Source organism: Anabrus simplex, chromosome 3 (assembly GCF_040414725.1).
Source record: "Anabrus simplex isolate iqAnaSimp1 chromosome 3, ASM4041472v1, whole genome shotgun sequence".
NCBI lineage: Eukaryota > Metazoa > Arthropoda > Insecta > Orthoptera > Tettigoniidae > Anabrus > Anabrus simplex.
Genome location: NC_090267.1, coordinates 196,765,384 through 196,789,459, shown reverse-complemented (window position 1 = coordinate 196,789,459; position 24,076 = coordinate 196,765,384). Strand labels below are relative to the sequence as shown.

General features: G+C 41.0%; 1 protein-coding gene across 2 annotated transcripts in view; it reads left to right on the top strand.

Moving 5' to 3' along the window:
- Window positions 1-22,298, top strand: part of LOC136867157 (proclotting enzyme) — a 110,611-nt gene extending 88,313 nt beyond the window's left edge. For both annotated transcript variants that reach the window (XM_068227039.1, XM_067144271.2), the window contains exons 7-8: window positions 2,628-2,682; window positions 20,903-22,298. In XM_068227039.1, the coding sequence (XP_068083140.1) occupies window positions 2,628-2,682; window positions 20,903-21,027 (180 nt within the window). In that variant the 3' untranslated portion in view covers window positions 21,028-22,298. The remainder of the gene's footprint in view (window positions 1-2,627; window positions 2,683-20,902) is intronic.
- Window positions 22,299-24,076: the final 1,778 nt, after the last annotated feature.

The following is a 24,076-nucleotide window of genomic DNA, read 5'->3' as shown; positions in this document are numbered from 1 at the left end:
GTGTAGCTTTACTTCTCTCTCATCCCTCAGGACGTTCGAGAATGGTTACCTAGTTGTACTTCCTCTTAAAACAACAATCACCACTACCACCACCTCAGGACGGTTCTTACGTACACGATATCTCAGTCAAAATGGCTGCACAGCTGATTCGTCAGCGTCTTGGCCTTTAAATCACAGGGCTCGATTTGCTGGGTGGATGTGATTATTCCAACAGTCTTCCAACACACACTACTACTCTCCCCATAGCCATATTAATTTCCTATACATTATTAACATCGCCCATACTCCAAGGCTAATTATCCACAGAAAAGAAAATACTATTATAGTAAGAAACGATACTGATCTGTAGGTCTCTTGCTATGGGTTACTGATTGCAACCTGATTGACTGTAACAACAGCTTTAGTATATGGTCATTTCATGGAGCAAGCAACAGGAAGTTTTTTAACGTGATGCTATGCGATTATATGCATTCTGCACACCTTCCCCATGCTCTCGCCCGCTGTGCAGATCCGAAATAATGTACGTAGAAGTGGTTAGTGGCAACTATCTTGTGGTCAGTGACAAAGTACGGGCACAGTCAGGTACAACTGCTGGAACAAAATCAGAAACATGGCTGGATTTTTCGAAGTAGGTTATCAAAGCCAAGCAACCATAAAACCCGAGGTACTTCTACTGGGACGGAAGGTAATTCAAGATTTCCAGCTGAAAATCACAGTCAAAATATGTCGTCCACTTCTCATCTAATTACGGTAATACGACACGCAACTTCATATATATGCTGCTGGCGACAGAATTCTTTTACTAGGTAGGCTATTCTTTCATGATAACAACCGCTGGAGTTATAATTTGATGAGCTATTCTCAAACTGCAATTTTCAGGATATTCAAGCTCCAAGCTCGTGTACCTTGGGTCGAGAGGCGGATTAAAGAGTTGACTGATCTTGAATTGGCTGCTTATATACTTCTTTGGAAACGTTGCGTTATTTTCCTATCCTACCTTTTACACAAATGGCTTACTGTTAGGTTTAGGATTTTTATGCACGCACCATTTTTCTTTATAATGGCAAATTAGAGCTCCCTGAAAGAAACCAATGTGTGATACGTTGCCTCAAATTGAGAATGGAGATAATTTTCCAGCACTTTTCTGTGTCCTTTATCCATTTTCGGTCTACTTTACCCTTACTCACCATATCTCCCACTGTTGTAATCATTGGCAAAGGACATAGAAAGGCAACTATCCAGTACTTAGTCTGGTGTCCCGTGGTCGCCACCTTATGCTCCAAAGTTGCGAGGCCCTGAGGAATTCGTCAATAATATTCCATCTATGTTCTTTAGTTCGACTCGTTGGCTGAATGGTCAGTACACTGGCCTTCGGTTTAGAGGTCCCGGATTCGATTCCCAGCCGGATCGGGGATTTTAATAGCTTCTGATTAATTCTTCTGGCTCCGGGACTGGGTGTTTGTGTCCATCCCAACACTCTCCTCTTCATATTCACACAACACACTACACTACCAATCACCACAGAAACACGCAATAGTGGCTAAGGTAGAAATGAGTTCTAAGTACATGGGTTCGATCCTGGTTCAATCTGGCGAAATTTGAAGGTGCTCAGATGTCGATAGGTTTACAAATACTTAATGTGTGTAATTTTGTTCAAGGTTCATGTTATATAGGGTTGGCGTCAGGAAGGGCATCTGGCCGTAAAACAGGGCCAAATCCGCATGTGCGACGCAGTGCGCACCCGCGACCCCACAGGTGTGGGAAAAGCGGTAGGCAAAGAAGAAGATTCCATCTATATTCCTGATGGAATATTTCCAGTTTTTCCCTGTTTTTCAGCAGCGATATCCTCTACCTTTTTCATTGCTTTTTTTATAATTTTTTTCCATAATTCCTTAACTTTTCAGCGATCCGTAGCCGTTATAAACTTCGTAAAAACAATTCAGGTGGGAGTGGCTAAGGTAGAAATGAGTCCAAGTAGATGGGTTCGATCCCGGCTCAGTCTGGTGAAATTTGAAGGTGCTCAGATGTCGATAGGTTTACAAGCAGTACTTAATGTGTGTAATCTTGTTCAAGGTTCATGTTATTGCGTTGTAATTCTTCAGTCTCATTATTGATGAGCAGTGTCCGGATCCATGGCTGAATGGTTAGCGTGTTGGTTTTTGGCCACAAGGGTGACAGGTTCGATTCGCGGCAGGGTCGGGAATTTTAGCCTTAATTAGTTAATTTTGCTGGCACGGGCGCTGGGTGCATGTGTCGTCTTCATCATCATTTCATTCTCATCAGGTCGCCTACGGGTGTCAAATCGAAAGACCTGCATCTGGCGAGCCGAACTTGACCTCGGACACTCCCGGCACTAAAAGCCATACGCCATTTCATTTCATTTCATTTCTTCAGCAGTGTTTGAGGAAAAGGGTGACAGGATACTTGATGATAATTTCAAAATTCGAAGCTTGGATATGAAAAGTTACTGATCACTGGATTTATATTTATTAAAGGTACCGTCTGAAATATTTTAACACCCATTTCATTTTCTGTATTACCATTTCATCTGACTCCTGTTTACCTATAGGTCTAATCCATTCTTAGTTAACTACAGTACATTTATGACAATAATTTCTTTCTTCCAGTCGGATGCCGGTGGCTTGGTACAGTACGACAATGGGAATTATTACCAATTGATAGGTAAGTCAATATTATAATCTATGGTTAATTATAGAAATTTCAACAATAACTTTTTCTTCATCACTGATGAAACATTGAATATAATAATAGGGCCTAATAATAATAATAATAATAATAATAATAATAATAATAATAATAATAGTAAAAGCAAAGCAAAGTCACTTCCGTAGGCCTACAGGCCATGAAGGCCCTTGGAAGAGTGGAGGGTAAAGGCTTCCACCATTGTTAACCTCGGCACGTGATAGGGTAGAGTGGTTAGCTCTACGCCCGACCGCTTTTGCCCCCAGGAATTAACCCGGTACTCAGTTTTGGTGTAGGCTGAGTGAACCTCAGGGCCATATGCACATCCGGAAGTGGAAATCTCGTTTCTTAAATTTTACGACTTCCTGACGGGGATTCGAACCCACGTCCTTCCGGGTGAACCGAGCACGCTTTTACCGTCTCGGCCAGGCAGCCCCTAATAATAATAATAATAATAATAATAATAATAATAATAATAATAATAATAATAATAATAATAATAATAATAATAATAATAATCATTTACTTTTATAATGACAAAACAAGTTCCGTTGCGCTACAACTCAGTTGGGCATTGGCCTCCAAAGCGACTGTTATTCAGCCCAAAAATCTGCAGTTTACCTGGTGACGTGTAGTCATTGCGACGAATCTTCTCGGTCGTTTACAGAATGGTTGCCTAGTTGTACTTCCTCTTAAAACAATAATCACCACCACAACCATCATCTCGGTCGTTATTAATTGCTTTGTAGACCGAAACCACTATTTCACCAGCAGATAGTTCCTCACACGCCGTATCTTTCAATCAATCAATCAATCGATCACTACTGATCTGCATTTAGGACAGTCGCCCAGGTGGCCGATTCCCTATCTGTCGTTTTCCTAGAAATTTCTTAAATGATTGCAAGAAATTGGAAATTTATTGAACAATTTCGTGCCAGGGAGTAAGAGTGTTATATCGTGTCCTCATAGTACAAGTCACTGATTTAATTTTCAACAGTTAACAGACGAAAACGATTATTAAAAAATGAAAATACGATTTTCTGAAATATGTTTTTGTAGGCCTATTCATTTCAAACCTTCTACAATAATACCGTCTTAGTCCTTAGAACATCAATCGTATGCCCTGATATGCAGCTACTTCTGACATGCTCTTTAGCCTTGGCACGAAATATATTATAGCACAAATATATTACTATAAACACAATCCTGAATATTAATGAAAGATGAAGGAAACAAGTCACAAGACAATTGTCAGAACAAAACTCTTGAAAACCGCAGATCACACACACACAACGATGGTGCGGTGAGCAAGTATAAACAACAGCTCTTGCCTTCATAGCTATTCGATTATCACGAAACGCGCACAGGATGTAGGCTATACAGAGAAATCAATAATCAAGTACTATGCAGATCAGATCATGCCCCACTCGTACATAGCAAAGGTAATCATTCCCAACCATTCTCCCCATTATTGTAATATGCATGTCACAATGCAACATAGCATAAATAACCATTATTGTAATATTACTCAGTACTGGTCTAAGATATAGGAGTCTGTCGTATACACAACATACAAGCTGAGTACTAAAAAGAGAAGGATTGCTTATTTAATGCAGTAATCTACCATCCTAAACCCCTGCGACTTAAACCTAAACCTTACTGGTAATTTTGCAATCTGACGACATCAACTTGTTCCATTCAACCCCGAATATAAGAATAATTCCTAAATTAAAGAGTAATAATAATAATAATAATAATAATAATAATAATAATAATAATAATAACAATAATAATAAAACTGTAGATACCGAGCTCGATAGCTGCAGTCGCTTAAGTGTAGTCAGTATTCAGTAATCGGGAGATAGTGGGTTTGAGCCCCACTGTCGGCAGCCCTGAAGATGGTTTTCTGTGGTTTCCCATTTTCACACCAGGCAAATGCTGGGGCTGTACCTTAATTAAGGCCACAGCCGCTTCCTTCCAATTCCTAGGCCTTTCCTATCCCATCGTCGCCATAAGACCTATCTGTGTCGGTGCGACGTAGGCCTAAAGCAAATAGCAAAAAAAAAAAAAAAAAAAAAGAAAAAAGAAACTGTAGATATGATTATGCTTTATCTGGTGATTTTTATGTTTCAGTTAAATGTTAAAGTGCGTTACAGTTAATTACATATCTCCTTATCTCCTGCTGAACAATCCACGAGGATGTGATAGCTGAGAAGCACTGTCACTGGTTTTTCATCAAGGCCCAATAAGGCATGAGCGATCCTTGAAATGAAGAGTCATGTTTCGATGATGCGGATTCCGCGTAAAATTGAAGGCTGCACGGCAACGACCACGATATCAACGGCCACGTAAAACTATGTTTCAAATTTTAAAAACACCAGTGAAGAAATATTTGGATTATAGGCCTGCAAGGTAGAAACTTCACACTTGAGAGCTGTGCTGAAATCTATTCATCCAGCTAAAATGTTCTTTTACCAGAGGACCGTAATATAGTATCGTGAGTCAACGTTGCGAGGAGACAGATTCAGTTGTCCATAATATGGACCCAAATGCCTATTGGGACGATATTTCTGAGTAATGTTCTTTGTCTGTGGATATCATCCTATACTGTACCAGAATCGTTAGCTTGCGTGTTGCAAGTATCGCAGCCCTGAAAATGGTTTTCCGTGGTTTCCCATTTTCACACCAGGCAAATGGTGGGGCTGTACCTTAATTAAGGCCACGGCCGCTTCCTTCCCACTCCTAGCCCTTTCCTGTCCCATCGTCGCCGTAAGATCTATCTGTGTCGGTGCGACGTAAAACAACTAGCAAGTACCTCATGAAGTATATTAGTATATATTTCCCCGCACTATCACTACTAAAGGATTCTATATGCATTTAAAACATGTAACTTATGCATCACCATTACAGACTCTTATAGCTTTCAATGTCCAGTCTACACTACATACCTCTGCAAATGATCTCTGTACTCTATGCTTCTCCGTTTGTATCTAACACTGTGGGTCATTCAGCCTTCTAGTGCTCTAATCTAGGAATCACTCAAATACATCCATCACAAACGAACATTCGCATACAAATGTTACCGTACACGGGACGTGAACACAAAAGATTACGACAAGCTCATTTAATGAGGGCGTAAACAAATAGACTACGTGAACATAGTATACCCTACAGGGCACATCAATACTGCAGGATCATACCTATCTGCTCATCTTCTCTTGCATACGGGCACCAGCTCAGCTGCAGTTGGCAGAAGTGGTCGCTAGTTGGGTTCTTATGACGAGGGGATCATGGGGAACTCATACAATTACATTAAACTACGAAATGAGGAACACTTTCGCTGTGATCAGAATTTTTGAGCATAAGTTTGTATTCGTAACTCAAATTATTTACAATGATTGCACCTGGAGTGCCCAAATAAATGCCCTAAAGGCTCACATCTAGAATTTAAAAGGAAAACAAAGAAAATACCATCTGGATGATGACGTTATGCTGAGGTTTGTCGATCTGTGAACCAAGAAAGACCGGATGTGTTCCCCACATGGAAACCGCATCCCTATGCCTGCGACATAAAATGATATGATGGTAGAATCAAGGATACCCGCAGAGATTATCGCTATTATGAAAGTTTCCTCCCATACCGGGATATTTATATACACAAAAAAAAGCAGCACAATAAGTAACAAAAATAATCTCAGATAACCTAATCTAGCGACCTCAATGACATATTTACATGGACGTGAACCAACGTCCACCAAGCAGAACTTTGTGTCAACAGGGCAAACATAACAGTAGCATAGTGCCGAGATCACATTAGTAAAATACGCAACCCTAAGAATGCGAATCAAAACAAGAAAAGAAAAGGAGGTACAATGGTTAAAATAAATGACGCACTGTGCTTGCAAAAGGCTTCTCTGCCAAAGGAGAATGACCTACCTCCCGAGCGATTTAAAAATGGCCGAGCTCACCCCAACACAGAGCAGGCGAACATTGACCTGCAGTCTGGCCTGGAGCCTCCCCCTACATCAAAAAAAACTTGTAAACAAACTACCGCTAGACGTCTTACCCTACATTCTTTCACAAAGGGACTTTCAAGCTTCTACTCATAGCAGCAAATGGCCACAAAATAAGTGAGGAAAAACACATCTCACATCACGCACCTGACTTCAGTTAACCACCCACACGCGTCGCAGTTAAATCACATTAAGTGTTCTATCATACTATCACATCAAACCATCACCGTCAATATGCGGCACGTCACCAGTAACCTTGGGGGTCAGAGGTTCAAACCCAACGTTTGGCAGAGTAGCACAGAGTCGAATAGCGATAAAACCTGCGCCTCTGCTATAGTTTACGCCCGTCTAAGGCATGTAAATAGCGCCCCTTAACTAAATAAATACCATCAGCATGCATGCCTTACATTATGCAGGTATGTCTGCCCTTCCCCTGGAATATAATGGGAATTACACATAGTGATCCTAATCCTACAAAGAAAATGTATTTAACGACCGACAAAAGGAAAATATCCGGTCTATCGTACTCAAACAAATACGTATCACTAGGCACACTACCTCTTACCGCGATAACAAAAATTACCTCATTGTCTGCTTTACATAAAGGAAAGAAAATCTATCTACACTTGCCCTTTAGATATATCCAAACTATCTTAATATGCAGCCTGATGGACCACAATCAAATCCTATATTAATATTTACACGTTTAACTCTACTATCTCTGCGTGACACCTTAACTCTACCATATGTCTAGTATCTCATGGTCCACTTATCTCATTGTTGATCTCCTCCTCTCTCCCTCCGGGTAGGCTAGCATGATTTAGCCCATCACGGTAGAGGTCTCAGCCAGGGTCGATTCTTGGAGTCCGATCTTCCTGCCCCGCTGGTCCATGGTTGTCTTCTTCTTGAGGGATGCCTCGTTCAAGGTAGCGTCTTCGAAGCCACGTTCTGGAGTTCTTGCACCCCACTTCCCTCGGAATATCTCGACTTCTTACTACAATGAAATATTCACTTTAAACACAACGCAACATTCTGGACTTCATGTAGGTTGAGCTAACATACAGCGCTAACACTTTGCAATATACATTCCTCGTCCTCTATCCTCGTATAACTGAATACTCGCTAACTTGTGCACTATGCCACAAACTAATTTCTGCTCTAGAGACTATCCACTCGGTTATTGTGTTATTAAGCCCGCTTAATTTGGATTCAACAGTCTATCAGAGGATAAATATAGACCTCCTTAGCCTATTGTCCACACTTCCTCGGCACCTCGGGAGCTTCGCCCCTACCGCTATTTATCCGAGTCTATAAGTACGGTGTTCTTTTGTTGCTGATACAATTAACCACACGCGATCTCATTGATAGGTATCTGAACATCGCGCCACCTATAAATCCACCACCTGTAACTCTGTAAGTCACCGATCCACTGGATCAAAGTTATCGCACTGTAATAATTACACACTGTCTTTGTTCTAAACAAAAGGTTTCTGGCGCAATCTAGGCAGACGTGCGACGCGTGCTGGCAGCAATATGATCGTCAACTGGATGATCTCCCCCATATCACTCAGCTTTTATATGAGGCAACACACCAAAAGACGCCAGGGAAAGCCCCGAGAAACAACTTGAGTCTGGAATGTGGCCATTACAGAGCTTCCCACGGTGGTTCTGCTTGCTACATATGTATTGATCTCATTCTATGTTAATAAACCTAGAGGTATCTATAGCTTAGTAAAATTCTGGCCATCATTTCCATCTTTTTATTTTCCTGAGAAGCCTTCAATTACGGGAATTACGACACAATTTCCGTAATGTGGTGGGCCTGTCTGCTCCCGCTAAAAATCTCTGTTAAGATGGCAGGTCTCTCCCCCAGGCAAAATCCCATCTCTCTTTCTCTCTTCCTCACATATTCTTTCTTCGTCACACATGACCACGCCTTGCCTCGGGAAATCACCTTCTCGATTCCCGTGCTCTATATAGCATCACGCCCTCACAAGCGGCGTCCTACCGCAAAATTTTTACTGCGTTAAATATCCATTCTCGCTCTTAAGTATAATGGTACATTTGCCTCCCTACACACCAAAGAAAAATATGAAAAAAATCTATTTTTTGTATTTTTCTTTGCGTCTGATATTTAACGCACATGTGCCCCTTTCTTTTATTCCGAGCCATCCTGTGGTTCTTCCTTAACTTGCTCCAGTAGTTCCTCACGCTCCTTCCTCATTCCGTAGTAGGCATCCAACAAAGCCAAGAATTTTCTGTGATTCCCCGAACACTCATTGCACTCCACAGCAGCCATTCCTATTATTGCGCTGCTCTGCGGCGAAACTTCTTCTATCTTTCCTACATTGAGGGATACTTCATTCGGATTGTGGTCAAGGGTTTCATTTTCATCGTCTTGCGTCTCCGGTACTTCGTCTGCGCCTACCACGTCTTCTTCTTCTTCTTCTTCTTCTTCTACCTCATCGTCCTCTTCTCCCTCCATCTCTTCAATCTCGATGTTGTCCTCGATTGGCATTTGTCCTCTGGGAATATAAATTTTAAGATTGGCTGCATTGAATACCTTCTCAGTCCTACCGTCCAAGCTTCGTACCCTGTATGCAATATTATCGTAACACTGAACTATACGATAAGGTCCCACATATAGTTCGGCAAACTTGTGATAAAATCTAGCTGACGGTTGACTGGGAGCAGGGCGACGAATGAGCACTAATTCATTCACTCGTAATGGGCGGTGAAAACTCCTCTTTCTGGTTCTCCTCATTCTACGTTCCGCCTGCGCCCTCAGCTGTTCGGCCGCCCTCCTCACACATATCTCTTGTGACATTCTTGTGTCGGTGGGGCACGGAATAACATCTTGCCACGGCCGACAGGGGTAGATGTTGTGGTGTAAAACTGAAGGAATTTGTGACGTGGATTCGTGTCGTGTTGAATTGATGGACTCGGTAATAATAGGTATCACACTCAACCACTTATAATGTTCTCGCGGACAGTAGATACGACAGTACTTAGCGATCTCTCGCATTATTCTTTCACTCGGGTTTGCTTCAGGATGCCGTATGCTGGATAGGACGTGTTTGATTCCCACGCGCTCCAGTTCCCTTTTAAAGGCCTCAGAAGTAAACTGCGCACAGTGGTCCGATAATAAATTCTCAGGTTTCCCCATGGAAGGAATTATCTTGTTTTTCAACTGATTTAGCGCCGTCCGGGTATTTGCCTTCCGTACTGGACACAGTGTTACATATTTACTGAAAACATCCATGCATACTAATATGTATTTCAAGCCTCTACTCACTGCGGGAATTGGCCCATACCAATCTATTGCGAAAAGTTTTCTTGGCTCCGTAGGGAGTAACGGTTTCGGTTTTTGCTTTAATAGGTAGGGGTTTGGTTTCACCCGCTGGCATATATCGCAGGTCTTAAGTAACTGCTGAACTGTAGTTCTCAACTTAGGCCAAACGAAAGTTTCTTGTAGCGTCGCAGTAACCTTATCAATACCGGCATGTCCTGTGGCATGATGTGCAAGCCAAATTAATCCTGTCTGTAAATTAGAAGGTACCACTATCCGTAACCGGGTGTGTTCTTCGTCCACAAATTTGTGTAACATGATATTAAGGAAATGGTAGGATGCAGCCTTCTTCTCTGCCTCAATGTATTCTGGGGTTCCTTGTTGTAATTCTTTCTTAAAATACTTCACCATGAGACTAGTGACAGGGTCTTCTAATTACTCATGCCCTATGTTTCGCAGCTGGTCTAAGACTTCTTGATCTTCCTGTCCCAGTGTTGTCAAGTTTATTGAGACTTCTTCCGGATTCGGATTACGGCTCAACGCATCTGCCAGTACATTCATTTTCCCCGGGCAGTGCTCAAAAGTTAAGTCAAATTGCTGGACATATAGCGCCCATCTAGTAACACGCCCACTCGCTAGATTTGTCTTTAATACAAAAGTGAGAGCCTTATGGTCTGTTCGGATTATGACAGGAAAGCCATAAACATATTTCCTCCAATAATTTAGAGCAGTGACTATTGACAACATCTCCAACTCTGTCGTGGTGTACTTCATTTCATGAGACCGTAATTTTCGGCTCATGAAGGAGAGATACGTTATCGGGTTTTCTTTCCCTGGGGTTTCTTGATATAGTACAGCCCCTATTCCCACTTCTGATGCATCTGTCTGTATTATGAACTTGCGGGTGTAATCGGGATATCCTAACTTCACAGAATTTGAAAACAGTCGTTTAGTATTCTGAAATGCCTGTTCATGTATCTTATCCCACTTCCAACGATTATTTACTTTCAATAGGTCTTGTAGTGGAGCGACCGTTTCCGTGTAACCTGGACAATGATTCGCGAAAAAGAGACATAAAACCAGGAACTGTCTGATATGCTTCACACGACTAGGTGTGGGAAAATTCTGTATCGCGGCTATCTTCGTAGGGTTAGGCCTTACACCTGTTCCATCCACTACATGGCCCAAGAATAAAACGCTTCTCTGACAGAAATGAGACTTCTCGAAGTTTATCTTAAAGTTGCTCTTGTTGAGGTCTTCCAGTAACATGTCTACCTTCGTTAAGTGTTCATCCAGGGTCTTTGAACCTATTATTAAATCGTCCACATATTTGAGAGTAAAGGCCTTTACTTCCGGGCTTAGGTTCGCTTCCAGAGCGCGTATAAGAGCCGAACTTGATGTTTTCTCCCCAAAGGGAAGCCGATTAAAGCGATACGTCTGGTTATCGAACATGAAGCCTGTCAGCATGCTTGTTGCAGGGTCTAAGACGATGTGGAAGAACGAAGAGGTCAAATCGAAGTACTAAAGTACTCCATATCACCGAATTTTGTCAATAAGTCCTTTATTGCCGGGGCACACTCATATTCGGGCACTAATCGGCTATTTAATCCACGAGCATCCAAACACAAACGGATCAAACCGTTGGCCTTAGGAACCGTACAGATGGGGTTCAGGAACGGCGTGGCCGCCTTTGATATTATGCCGTTTCTCTCCATGTCCTCTATTATACCTTTGACTTGGGAAAAGAATTTTTCCGGTATGGGATATGGTTTCTGCTTATATGGTTCCCAATTTGTTACGTTCAGACGGTATTGAAAGTTAGGGATTCTTCCTGGCTTCGAACCAAAAACTGTTGCATGCCGCTCCAAGATATCTTGTAATCTCTTCTTGTCTTCTTCCCCAATTTTAGCTTCCGCGATTTTCTGTGGCTTTATCGCCTCGAAATTTTCTCTCTCTGCTTCGTCCTCTAAGTTGGCTACCATAATCTCACATTTCTGAAAAATCCCTTTATAATCCTCGAATTCAAACGCTGGCCTGTCCTCATTTTCACCCATGTTCCCGTCTTCTGCTGCAGTTAGCCAGATTCTTTCCTCCTGGTGGTAATCCTCATTCTGATTCAGCTTAACTTCTTCGGGTATCGGACTTAAGTGTAATCTAATAACATTGTTACCCATGTCAATATTTGCCTGATGTTCACGAAGAAAATCTGCTCCTAAGATCAGGTTATACTCCATTTTCGTGAGCACTACGCACGGGTGAGATATGACTGACCTGCCTGTTTCAATGTCCACTAAGACTTGTTCCTTGCATACAGTTGTCTTATCTGGTACGATCCATCTGACTTTCAGTTTAGCAATAGGAATGGAAGGAACTCGTGCTCTAGTCTTTATTTCTGACATCAACGCTTGAGAAATAACGCTAATTGACGCGCCTGTGTCTACCAGGATACGTGTCCTTAAACCATGTATACGTGCATATATTACTGGTTGTTCTTTAACCGTCTTGACATCAATTTTAATATGGTCGTCTAATAAGTCCTCAGGCCTTATTGCCCAACTGTCTACTGTCACCATCGTCCATCCCTCTTCACTGTTCTCCCCTTCAGGGTTTAGGCTATCTCCATTTGTGGACCTTGTAGTTTTTTTAGCTCCCGCACTCCCTCGGCTATATTCAGGCGCGTGAGGGTTCAAGTTACACCCTCGGTTCTCGTTAATGTGTTGCTGCAGTTCCAGACTTTGTGCACCACACTGTATCGGATTCGCCTGCTGGATGGCATTCCTCCAATTCTCTGAATTGTTACGTTCTTGCTCTAACTTGTTCACATACTGCCTATGTTCTCTCTCATGTTCCGACTCACAAGGTCTGTAATCATTTCTGTGCTGTTGGTAGTCCCGCCTTCGATTCTGGTTCCAGTTGGAGTAAGGTTTTCTCGCCACGTTCCTCCCCTCGTACCGTGGACGATATTGTCTACCTCGCGGTCCGGGGTTATGCCCTGCCGGCGACACCTCTCTCCTTTCGTTGTAATTTCTATATCTTTGCTGGTTATTCCTATACCAGGGTCCTCCATTCGATCCCCTTTGTTGCCGGTTTTGTCCTTCCTCTCTCATCCATCTTGATGTCTGGGTACCCAAGTCCTGAATTTCTTGCCGGCTATTTCTTCCCTGTGGGTGTTCTTCTGGCATCACCTCCAACGTGTTTATCGCTTCCGTATGCCGTATACGAGGCTGATTCTGTACCGAAGTTTGATCCAATTGTCTTAAAGTCGTTTCAACCTCACTAGCCGTATTGACGTTGGCGGCGATCAAAATTCTTTGCACTTCGACCGGTAGCTGTTTCATGATGGTCGTAATAACTTCTTTCTCTGGAGGTGGGTGATCTAGTTCCCGCATTTTAATTAGCTGTGAAATAAAAAAATCATTAAAGCGCGTGGGCAGCGTGCTAGCATATCGTCTAGCATATAGCTCCAGTCTTAAATTCTGTTGTACCGAGAGGCTCCAATGTCTCCTGAGAAAGGCTTCCTTAAAGTCCTCATAAGACTGGAAAGTGTTTTTGAAAGCAGTCATCCACTGAGACACAGTCCCTCCTAAGAACCTCTCTACTGTTCTGAGTCTTTTCTCCTTAGGTATCCGACAATCTTCCATATACTCTTCAACCTCCCTGAGAAATGAACGGGGGCGTGCATTCGCCATTAGCTAAGAACTTCTTAGGTTTGTCCTCATTTGACCTCACTATATTATATACGGGAATGATATCGCCATTCTCCGGCGTTGAGCTCCGTATCATTGGCTTCTGTACGTTTAAAGACTCGTTGACCGCCGCTGACTCACTTAAGGGACTGCCCTCTACCTTAATTTCAACCGCCGCCTTTATTTCGCCTGATGATATCAGCACCCCTTCTCCTTTTCCTCCCTGATACTCATAAGAATTTTTCTGTTCTAGTTCCTGCTTCGTTTGTCCTACTTGAAGTTCTAAACCTGACATTCGGGCAGTCATTTTCGTCTCGGTTTGTTCTACTTGAGCTTCAAGACTAATCATTTTTGCTCTCGTCTTTTCTTCAATTCGTTCCATCCTGTCAGCTACCTTCTCATTTACTGTTCCTATCCTAGAATCCATCTTCTTTTCCAACAATACCAGGCCAGAACTAGTTTCATCTATCTCCCTCTTTATTTCATCTATGTCCACTGTGTATGCTTTCAACATCTTCTCTACCAGAACTTCATTATTAAGGGTCCTTTCCTCTAGCGTCCCCACTACTTCCTTCAATGTAGCAATTTGTTCCCCTGTTACGTTTTCCATGTTTGACACCTGCCTCCTCAATTCGTCTGTGGTTTCCAGGCAGCAAATGCGCACCCTTTCTATTTTCTCATCTAATTCCCCGAGCCGCGTCTGCGTCTGCTGATTGTCCGCCATTAACCGGTCTAATTTAGCATTCATGTGCTCTTCTAAAGCCGTTAATTGCTCTTTCGTACGGGCTTCTAGTCCTATTAATTGCTCCTCAGTTTTATTCATCTGTTTTTCACTTACGTCAATAACCTGCGACTTTACAGCGTCTATCTGCATCTCTAATTCTACCTTCTGTTCATCAATTTTGCTCATCTGTTTTTCACTTACATCATTAACTTGTGACTTAACAGCAGCTATCTGTGTTTCTACCTCGGCCATCTGAGCCTTTAACTCCACTTTCTCCTCTTCCCTGACTTCAGCGATCTGCGCTTTGACTTGTCCTAACTCCTCCATCAATAACTCCCGAAAACGTTCTAACGTCAGCGACATTTATTACAATGAGAATACGCCAACCCGTCAAGAGAGACTTAGAGGTCTTACCCGCACACCGTCATCACCCTAGGTTTCGTTACCTATCCACTTATGCTCTGTCTTATCATATATGAACCACAAACGTCAGAAATTTTGACCAAAATGACATAACACACATAGTTCAAATCTAAATAACAGTGTGTTGCATAGCAATGGTTTATTACCAGATCACAGTCCTGAAAGAAAATCATCCTCACCATGATTACGAAACATAAGACAGAATATCGACACCAAGACATGTACAATATTCACTGTTAAAAATAACGCACTAAAATTTGAACAGATTCAATGCCAAACTACTGGCTTCTCTGTTTCAGTTCCTCATTTATCAAAGAAAACTCCTAACTAATAATCCACCTTCACTCAGACACGTTTTGTATCCTACCTTGGATATTTATAGCGTCTGCATCTATACTCTCGTCATACACAATTAAAGGCAAATTACTACATTATGGTGGATATTATTATCCTTCCCCATGGACACTCTCGCCACGCGCTTGGGCGACACTCTTATATACCCTACAGGGCACATCAATACTGCAGGATCATACCTATCTGCTCATCTTCTCTTGCATACGGGCACCAGCTCAGCTGCAGTCGGCAGAAGTGGTCGCTAGTTGGGTTCTTATGACGAGGGGATCATGGGGAACTCATACAATTACATTAAACTACGAAATGAGGAACACTTTCGCTGTGATCAGAATTTTTGAGCATAAGTTTGTATTCGTAACTCAAATTATTTACAATGATTGCACCTGGAGTGCCCAAATAAATGCCCTAAAGGCTCACGTCTACAATTTAAAAGGAAAACAAAGAAAATACCATCTGGATGATGACGTTATGCTGAGGTTTGTCGATCTGAGAACCAAGAAAGACCGGATGTGTTCTCCACATGGAAACCGCATCCCTATGCCTGCGACATAAAATGATATGATGGTAGAATCAAGGATACCTGCAGAGATTACCGCTATTATGAAAGTTTCCTCCCATACCGGGATATTTATATACACAAAAAATAGCAGCACAATAAGTAATAAAAATAATCTCAGATAACCTACTCTAGCGACCTCAATGACATATTTACATGGACGTGAACCAACGTCCACCAAGCAGAACTTTGTGTCAACAGGGCAAACATAACAGTAGCATAGTGCCGAGATCACATTAGTAAAATACGCAACCCTAAGAATGCGAATCAAAACAAGAAAAGAAAAGGAGGTACAATGGTTAAAATAAATGACGCACTGTGCTTGCAAAAGGCTTCTCCGCCAAAGGAGAATGACCTACCTCCCGAGCGATTTAAAAATGGCCGAGCTCACCCCAACACAGAGCAGGCGAACATTGACCTGCAGTCTGGCCTGGAGCCTCCCCCTACATCAAAAAAAACTTGTAAACAAACTACCGCTAGACGTCTTACCCTACATTCTTTCACAAAGGGACTTTCAAGCTTCTACTCATAGCAGCAAATGGCCACAAAATAAGTGAGGAAAAACACATCTCACATCACGCACCTGACTTCAGTTAACCACCCACACGCGTCGCAGTTAAATCACATTAAGTGTTCTATCATACTATCACATCAAACCATCACCGTCAATATGCGGCACGTCACCAGTAACCTTGGGGGTCAGAGGTTCAAACCCAACGTTTGGCAGAGTAGCACAGAGTCGAATAGCGATAAAACCTGCGCCTCTGCTATAGTTTACGCCCGTCTAAGGCATGTAAATAGCGCCCCTTAACTAAATAAATACCATCAGCATGCATGCCTTACATTATGCAGGTATGTCTGCCCTTCCCCTGGAATATAATGGGAATTACACATAGTGATCCTAATCCTACAAAGAAAATGTATTTAACGACCGACCCAAAGGAAAATATCCGTTCTATCGTACTCAAACAAATACGTATCACTAGGCACACTACCTCTTACCGCGATAACAAAAATTACCTCATTGTCTGCTTTACATAAAGGAAAGAAAATCTATCTACACTTGCCCTTTAGATATATCCAAACTATCTTAATATGCAGCCTGATGGACCACAATCAAATCCTATATTAATATTTACACGTTTAATTCTACTATCTCTGCGTGACACCTTAACTCTACCATATGTCTAGTATCTCATGGTCCACTTATCTCATTGTTGATCTCCTCCTCTCTCCCTCCGGGTAGGCTAGCATGATTTAGCCCATCACGGTAGAGGTCTCAGCCAGGGTCGATTCTTGGAGTCCGATCTTCCTGCCCCGCTGGTCCATGGTTGTCTTCTTCTTGAGGGATGCCTCGTTCAAGGTAGCGTCTTCGAAGCCACGTTCTGGAGTTCTTGCACCCCACTTCCCTCGGAATATCTCGACTTCTTACTACAATGAAATATTCACTTTAAACACAACGCAACATTCTGGACTTCATGTAGGTTGAGCTAACATACAGCGCTAACACTTTGCAATATACATTCCTCGTCCTCTATCCTCGTATAACTGAATACTCGCTAACTTGTGCACTATGCCACAAACTAATTTCTGCTCTAGAGACTATCCACTCGGTTATTGTGTTATTAAGCCCGCTTAATTTGGATTCAACAGTCTATCAGAGGATAAATGTAGACCTCCTTAGGCTATTGTCCACACTTCCTCGGCACCTCGGGAGCTTCGCCCCTACCGCTATTTATCCGAGTCTATAAGTACGGTGTTCTTTTGTTGCTGATACAATTAACCACACGCGATCTCATTGATAGGTATCTGAACATCGCGCCACCTATAAATCCACCACCTGTAACTCTGTAAGTCACCGATCCACTGGATCAAAGTTATCGCACTGTAATAATTACACACTATCTTTGTTCTAAACAAAAGGTTTCTGGCGCAATCTAGGCAGACGTGCGACGCGTGCTGGCAGCAATATGATCGTCAACTGGATGATCTCCCCCCATATCACTCAGCTTTTATATGAGGCAACACACCAAAGGACGCCAGAGAAAGCCCCGAGAAACAACTTGAGTCTGGAATGTGGCCACTACAGAGCTTCCCACGTGGTTCTGCTTGCTACATATTTATTGATCTCATTCTATGTTAATAAACCTAGAGGTATCTATAGCTTAGTAAAATTCTGGCCATCATTTCCATCTTTTTATTTTCCTGAGAAGCCTTCAATTACGGGAATTACGACACAATTTCCGTAATGTGGTGGGCCTGTCTGCTCCCGCTAAAAATCTCTGTTAAGATGGCAGGTCTCTCCCCCAGACAAAATCCCATCTCTCTTTCTCTCTTCCTCACATATTCTTTCTTCGTCACACATGACCACGCCTTGCCTCGGGAAATCACCTTCTCGATTCCCGCGCTCTATATAGTATCACGCCCTCATAAGCGGCGTCTACTGCAAAATTTTTACTGCGTTAAATATCCATTCTCGCGGTTAAGTATAATGGTACAATAGAAGTCGACAAACTCCGAGCTTTTAATTCGCGGTAATGTCAGCGAATATACTGAAGGTAACAACCTTTATTTATTTATTTATTTATTTATTTATTTATTTATTTATTTATTTATTTATTTATTTATTTTTGCAAGTGGTTTAGCGTCGCACTAACTTTCGTATGTTTTCGGGAGCTAGGAAGGAAACGGCCGTGGCCTTTGCCTGCTATTAACATGGTAAACCTCGGAAAAAACATATTCAGAGCTGACAATAGTGTGGTTCGAAAGCTCCACATCCCGAATGCAAGCTTATAGTTCCGCAGCTCGTATCACATAGCCATTATTCTTAGCCAACCACGATACTTGTTATTTAGCGTAGGCTTTTAGTGCCGGGACATGTTCGGCTTGGCTAGTGCTGGCCTTTATTTTTGACTCCCATGGGCAACGTAGGCGTCTATGTGTATGATGATGATGATGAGGAGGAGGAGGAGGGAGAGGAGCAGGAGATAGACAGAGGATGAAACCTGATATCAGCACATAACCTACTCCTGTCGAATAACATCAAGGGGTCTGCTCAAAGCTTAATGTCCGCAACCGACGGACGAATCAGCATTGTTAGCGTGATATGAACTCCATGTGCGCACTGCGGAGAAAGATTGGAATTAATCCGGGCTTTTGGTACGCACTCTAGTGATTCCAAATTTTATACCATCACTTCTCCCACCTTGCTAGCCAACATTCTGATTTTTTTTTAACACTAATGGACTCGAACTGCCTAACCACGGTGTCAGATCATAGAGACTTAATATGATGTTTTCTTCAATTTATTTTTGTCTCTATGGAATCCACTTTCATCTTGAATGTGGCAATTGAAATTAAAAATAAAAGACAAGCTTATAAATGCCCATGTACAATGTACACTTGCTATGTCCCACTGTATCATGCACTTGTTGCTCATTTCCGTTACCTGAATTTTTACCCATGATTTTCATTAAGGATCCGAAACGCACTTGGTGAAATGTTGTTTGATGGTGTATTATGTACAGTATATAACCAACATACCCACGGCTCTTCTCTTTGACACAGTTAATTCAAGTTTTAACAACAAACTGGTGTAAAAATGAGCATTTTTTAGATATCGTTTTTTAGTTAAAAAGTAATGTAAATATTGAATGAATTGTACTACCTATAATATAAATCCCATTTTTCTGATAAAAATTAATATGCGACTTTCCTTAAAATTACTGGTAATTACTATATTCACTATTAAACTGGACATTAATTCATGAATGGTAAAGAATGAATTTTAACCTTATAAAATCTTTTTTCAACTAGCATCTGTAGTTGCTGAGGTATGAAAGTGTGAATTTCATTATAAACTAACGAAAGGTGTACCTCGTCCCCTTATAGAAGTTGCCATTCTAGTGCTGAGGAAGGGGAATACTGTAAAATATATCAATCCAGTTACTTGGCTGAATAATGAGTGTATGTACTGACACTCGGCTCACAAGGCTCGGAGTTCGATTTCCGGCCAAATAAGGGATTTTAATTGCGTAGGAAAGTTTCCTCTTGCTAGGAGAGAGGATGGTTGCCTGTTTGTATTTCGTCTTAATACAGTAATCACCACCACCATCATCTTGCTTAGAAACAAGGTGTTGTGTTCGTCTTAATACAGTAACCACCACCACCATCATCTTGCTTGGAAACATGGTGTTTCTGTTCGTCTTAATACATTTATCTTCATCCACATACAACATATCACACTACCACCCACCACAGAAACACGCAGTAAAGAATACATCCCTCCACGTACGTTTCGCGTTGTGAACGACATCCAGCCATAAAACTGGACCAAATCCATAATTAAATGTCTAAATTGAGGAAAAGGATCATGAAGAATTTTGCTAGCTTCTAGACGATCTACTTGTCAGCTCTTTCAGTTATATTTTGTAATTTCGAGATCCGAAACAAAATTTTCACGGTTTACACATTTCAATTAAGTTAGGTGAACGGAAGATCTACACTTTCAACTCCCCAAAAACACACATCTGAAGGTGTAACTCTATGATAAAATGAGATTTTTTAGACTTAACCATCAGATCTCTGAATATGTTGAAATATTAGAAGTAATTCGGGAGCATAGCTTCTCTTGATTAAATTTGCAACATCAATACTTGGACTAAAAATGATGGGTCTCTCAGAACTCGGGCCCATATACTTTTCGTTTTCTCGAAAGTTGCGATATTATGTTACATTAGATTTGAAATATACCGGGCTCGATAGCTGCAGTCGCTTAAGTGCGGCCAGTATCCAGTAACCGGGAGATAGTGAGTTCGAGCCCCACTGTCGGCAGCCCTAAAGATGGTTTTCCGTGGTTTCCCATTTTCACACCAGGCAAATGCCGGGGCTGTACCTTAATTAAGGCCACGGCCGCTTCCTTCCAATTCCTAGTCCTTTCCTATCCCGTCGTCGCCATAAGACCCATCTGTATCGGTGCGACGTAAAGCAAATAGAAAAAAAAAGATTTGAAATACTTTTTATCTTGTGATATTCTGTCCTCAAAATTCACTTCTGATTGTGGTACCTTTTCTTCGGAAATCATTGACATATAGATCATGTGTCATAACAGGAATATTATAACTTTTTCCACCTACTCTGTTTTCTTTCTTTCAGGCATACTGCCCGCGACAAATGAATGCGACGGCTCTACGGATCCGGCTGTCTACGTGCGGACAGCGCCTCTGTTGCCATGGCTGCTAACTACCACGAGAGACTCCTGCTATTGCACTGCTTACTAGCGATATCTACGGCTGACCTGAGAATTTCTTGAAGTTATAGAGGATCGCCCAGTAGCGCGATCTGTCACGGATCTTCGAACATCTATGTTGAAATATTTTGCTCCTCACGATCCTTCTTCCTATATACTACCTTTTATATGTTGTCGAACGTTATGGACTGAGGCTGAATTTTAGTGCTTATTATTATTATTATTATTATTATTATTATTATTATTATACTGAAGCTTCCACAGTCTATTAAATTGAATATACATTATTCATTGGCGGTTGGAACATGTCCTATTTCAATGCACTTTATATATACCATTCGCCGACCTTTCGAATATCTTCTGCCTGGGTCATATTCATTGACAATACACCCGAAATACTCTTGCGAATTAGAGAAATTCATTTTATCCTTTTTCCGAAACGTCAACAACCAATACACTGTACATAATAGGCCCCATTCATAAAACTACGACGTGGTTTAACCCTATTAGCGTTCAATCTGCAAGCATCGGCAACTAGCATTGTGACCTCGCCTGGAACTACAATTATTATTATTATTATTATTATTATTATTATTATTATTATTATTATTATTGTTATTGTTATAAATACTTCGTAGGGATGGGGATCATCCGAAGATGTAACGAAATAGTGTCATATAACAAAATATGTAACGGAAATGTAACCTGGCAACCGTGCAGGCTTTCCAAATACTTTAAATCTTTCTTTCTTAATGTACATGTTTCAGCTCCATGTGACACCACACTCCACACAAAACACTTCCCAAACCTCTTTCTTAAATTAATTGGGATTGCCTTACACATGAAAAGCCCTCTCACCTTTCCGCAAACTTTTTTTCCCATAGATATTCTGCTTCTTCCATCTTCTGTACAGCTTGCATTCCATGTTAACAAACTTCCCCAACATCTGAATGACTCTACATGTTCCAATTTCTTTCCCTCTAGTGTTATATGAACGGCAGTTTCCTCCTTTCCTACTCTCATCACCTTAGCCTTGCCAATGTTGACTTTCATTCAGAACCCTTTGCCTACTCTTTCAATATTTTCCAATATTATTATTATGGTATTATTATCATTATTTATTTATTTATCTATTCATTTATTTATTTACGTATTTATTTATAATTTGGCAAGTTGTCATTTACAGCAGAACAGAAGAAGCACGATGACAGGCTATATTTCACTGCTGATTAACGACTTTGTAATCTCCTTACTCTACCTTATGTTAAAATGTACCATACACTTATAAGAAATAAAATGTTTTTCAAGCTTGCTTTTGAGCATTGGTCTCTAGAATGGAGGAAGGGGTACGCAAACAACTTACTCTGAAGGAAAAGGAAATATGTGACCTACTTGACTGTGGTTGATACTGATGTATAGTCCTCGAAAAAGATTGAGAGTATGTTTTGTATGTTCCTCGCATTTAATATTTTATCAGACTTAGTTTTAATTGTTATTAAAATGCAATTCACCCTCATTGTAGATACATGCTCTGTGAATACCCTCAACAAACATATCTGTAATTTCAAATTGTTTCTGAGAAAACTGCGAGGAATTTATGCAATACCATGCGCTCATTCCTTTGGGCAGCTATACATACGATATTAACATTTGTGATCCATCTTAGGCTATTGATGTTTTGAATTCTTGTGGTATTGAAAACAAAGTAGCTGTAAAAAATGAAAACAGTGTTTCCTGAGTATTTGAATTCGTCGTCTTTCTGCTAAACATTAAAATACATGGTTCGTTACGGTTTCAGTCCATCCTTTCATCGGACATCCAATAGATCTTTTCCCACTGGGCACATATTGAAGGTTTTGCTTTGATATTCTCTTTCTGTCCATTCTTCCAACATGTCTCTTCCAGTTCTTTCTCCGAGTGTCTGTCTACCGAAGCACAAGTTCAATTCTCAAAGGTAAATTATTCTTTCAGGTAAATTGATATGAGTGGAATTAGTTTAGTTACACATTTATTTAAACTTCTCTTTACACCAACACTTTGCTTTGTATCAGCACCGTGATAATAAAAATTTGATGACGTAAAAGTATTTCAGTTTGCAATGCTGTCTTAAACACTCATCCTAGCTTTAGTTCAAACTAGTTACTGTACAAATGCTGAATTATGAAATCCTTTCATTTATTCCATATTATTCTCAAATATATTTCTGACTTTTATAAACAGTATGGGAGAGTAGGTCCATGGGATTCGTAGAGCGTATGAATTGAGAGCACTACGGCAAAAGTTTGGATGGGAATCTGCGTTAGAGGGTAGGTTACCTCTAGCTGTCACCAGATTTCCCACTAGTGACTGAATGAAAGCTCTCATTTTACTGTATAGTCTATTAGTAAGTAAAATAGTTTTCTTAGAATTTACTCTAGATGGTGGACTCTGCGCAGATTTGTGCATATACGGGCAATTCAACATAAAAGAGCTGAATATCCGTTGTCAGTCTTAGTGGAACAACGCCACGGGAATCCCAAGTGCGATCCTGGTTTGCCTATCATAAAATTATAATTAGGCATCCCTTCCCTCTTAACAGCAAACAGAAGTTTCGTCACTTGAGAGTATCGGCAAAGAAGGAAGGGAAAAGCCAGGAGGGACAGGAAAGTGGAAGACTCGCTTGGTATCGCAAACCTAATACCTTCGTGGCTGAATTGAATTAAACTGAATTGAATTGAATTGAATTGAATTGAATTGAATTGAATTGAATTGAATTGAATTGAATTGAATTGAATTGAATTGAATTGAATTGAATTGAATTGAATTGAATTGAATTGAATTGAATTCATTGATGATTTGCATGCCACTGAGGGTGAAAAGCCCCTTTATGTAGCGTCTTCGTATATTACAATACAGTTGTATCAGCACACTAACTACATTTTTATAACATTAGACATAACACTATAAAAAATTAAAATACAGATACCAAATCCAGTAAAATTAAAACATACGTTATATAATAAGTAAGAAAGTAAATCCTCAAGCCTATTTATTGTTTTAGACAACAAAAATCTAAAGAATATAAAGCTAAAACAAAGAAA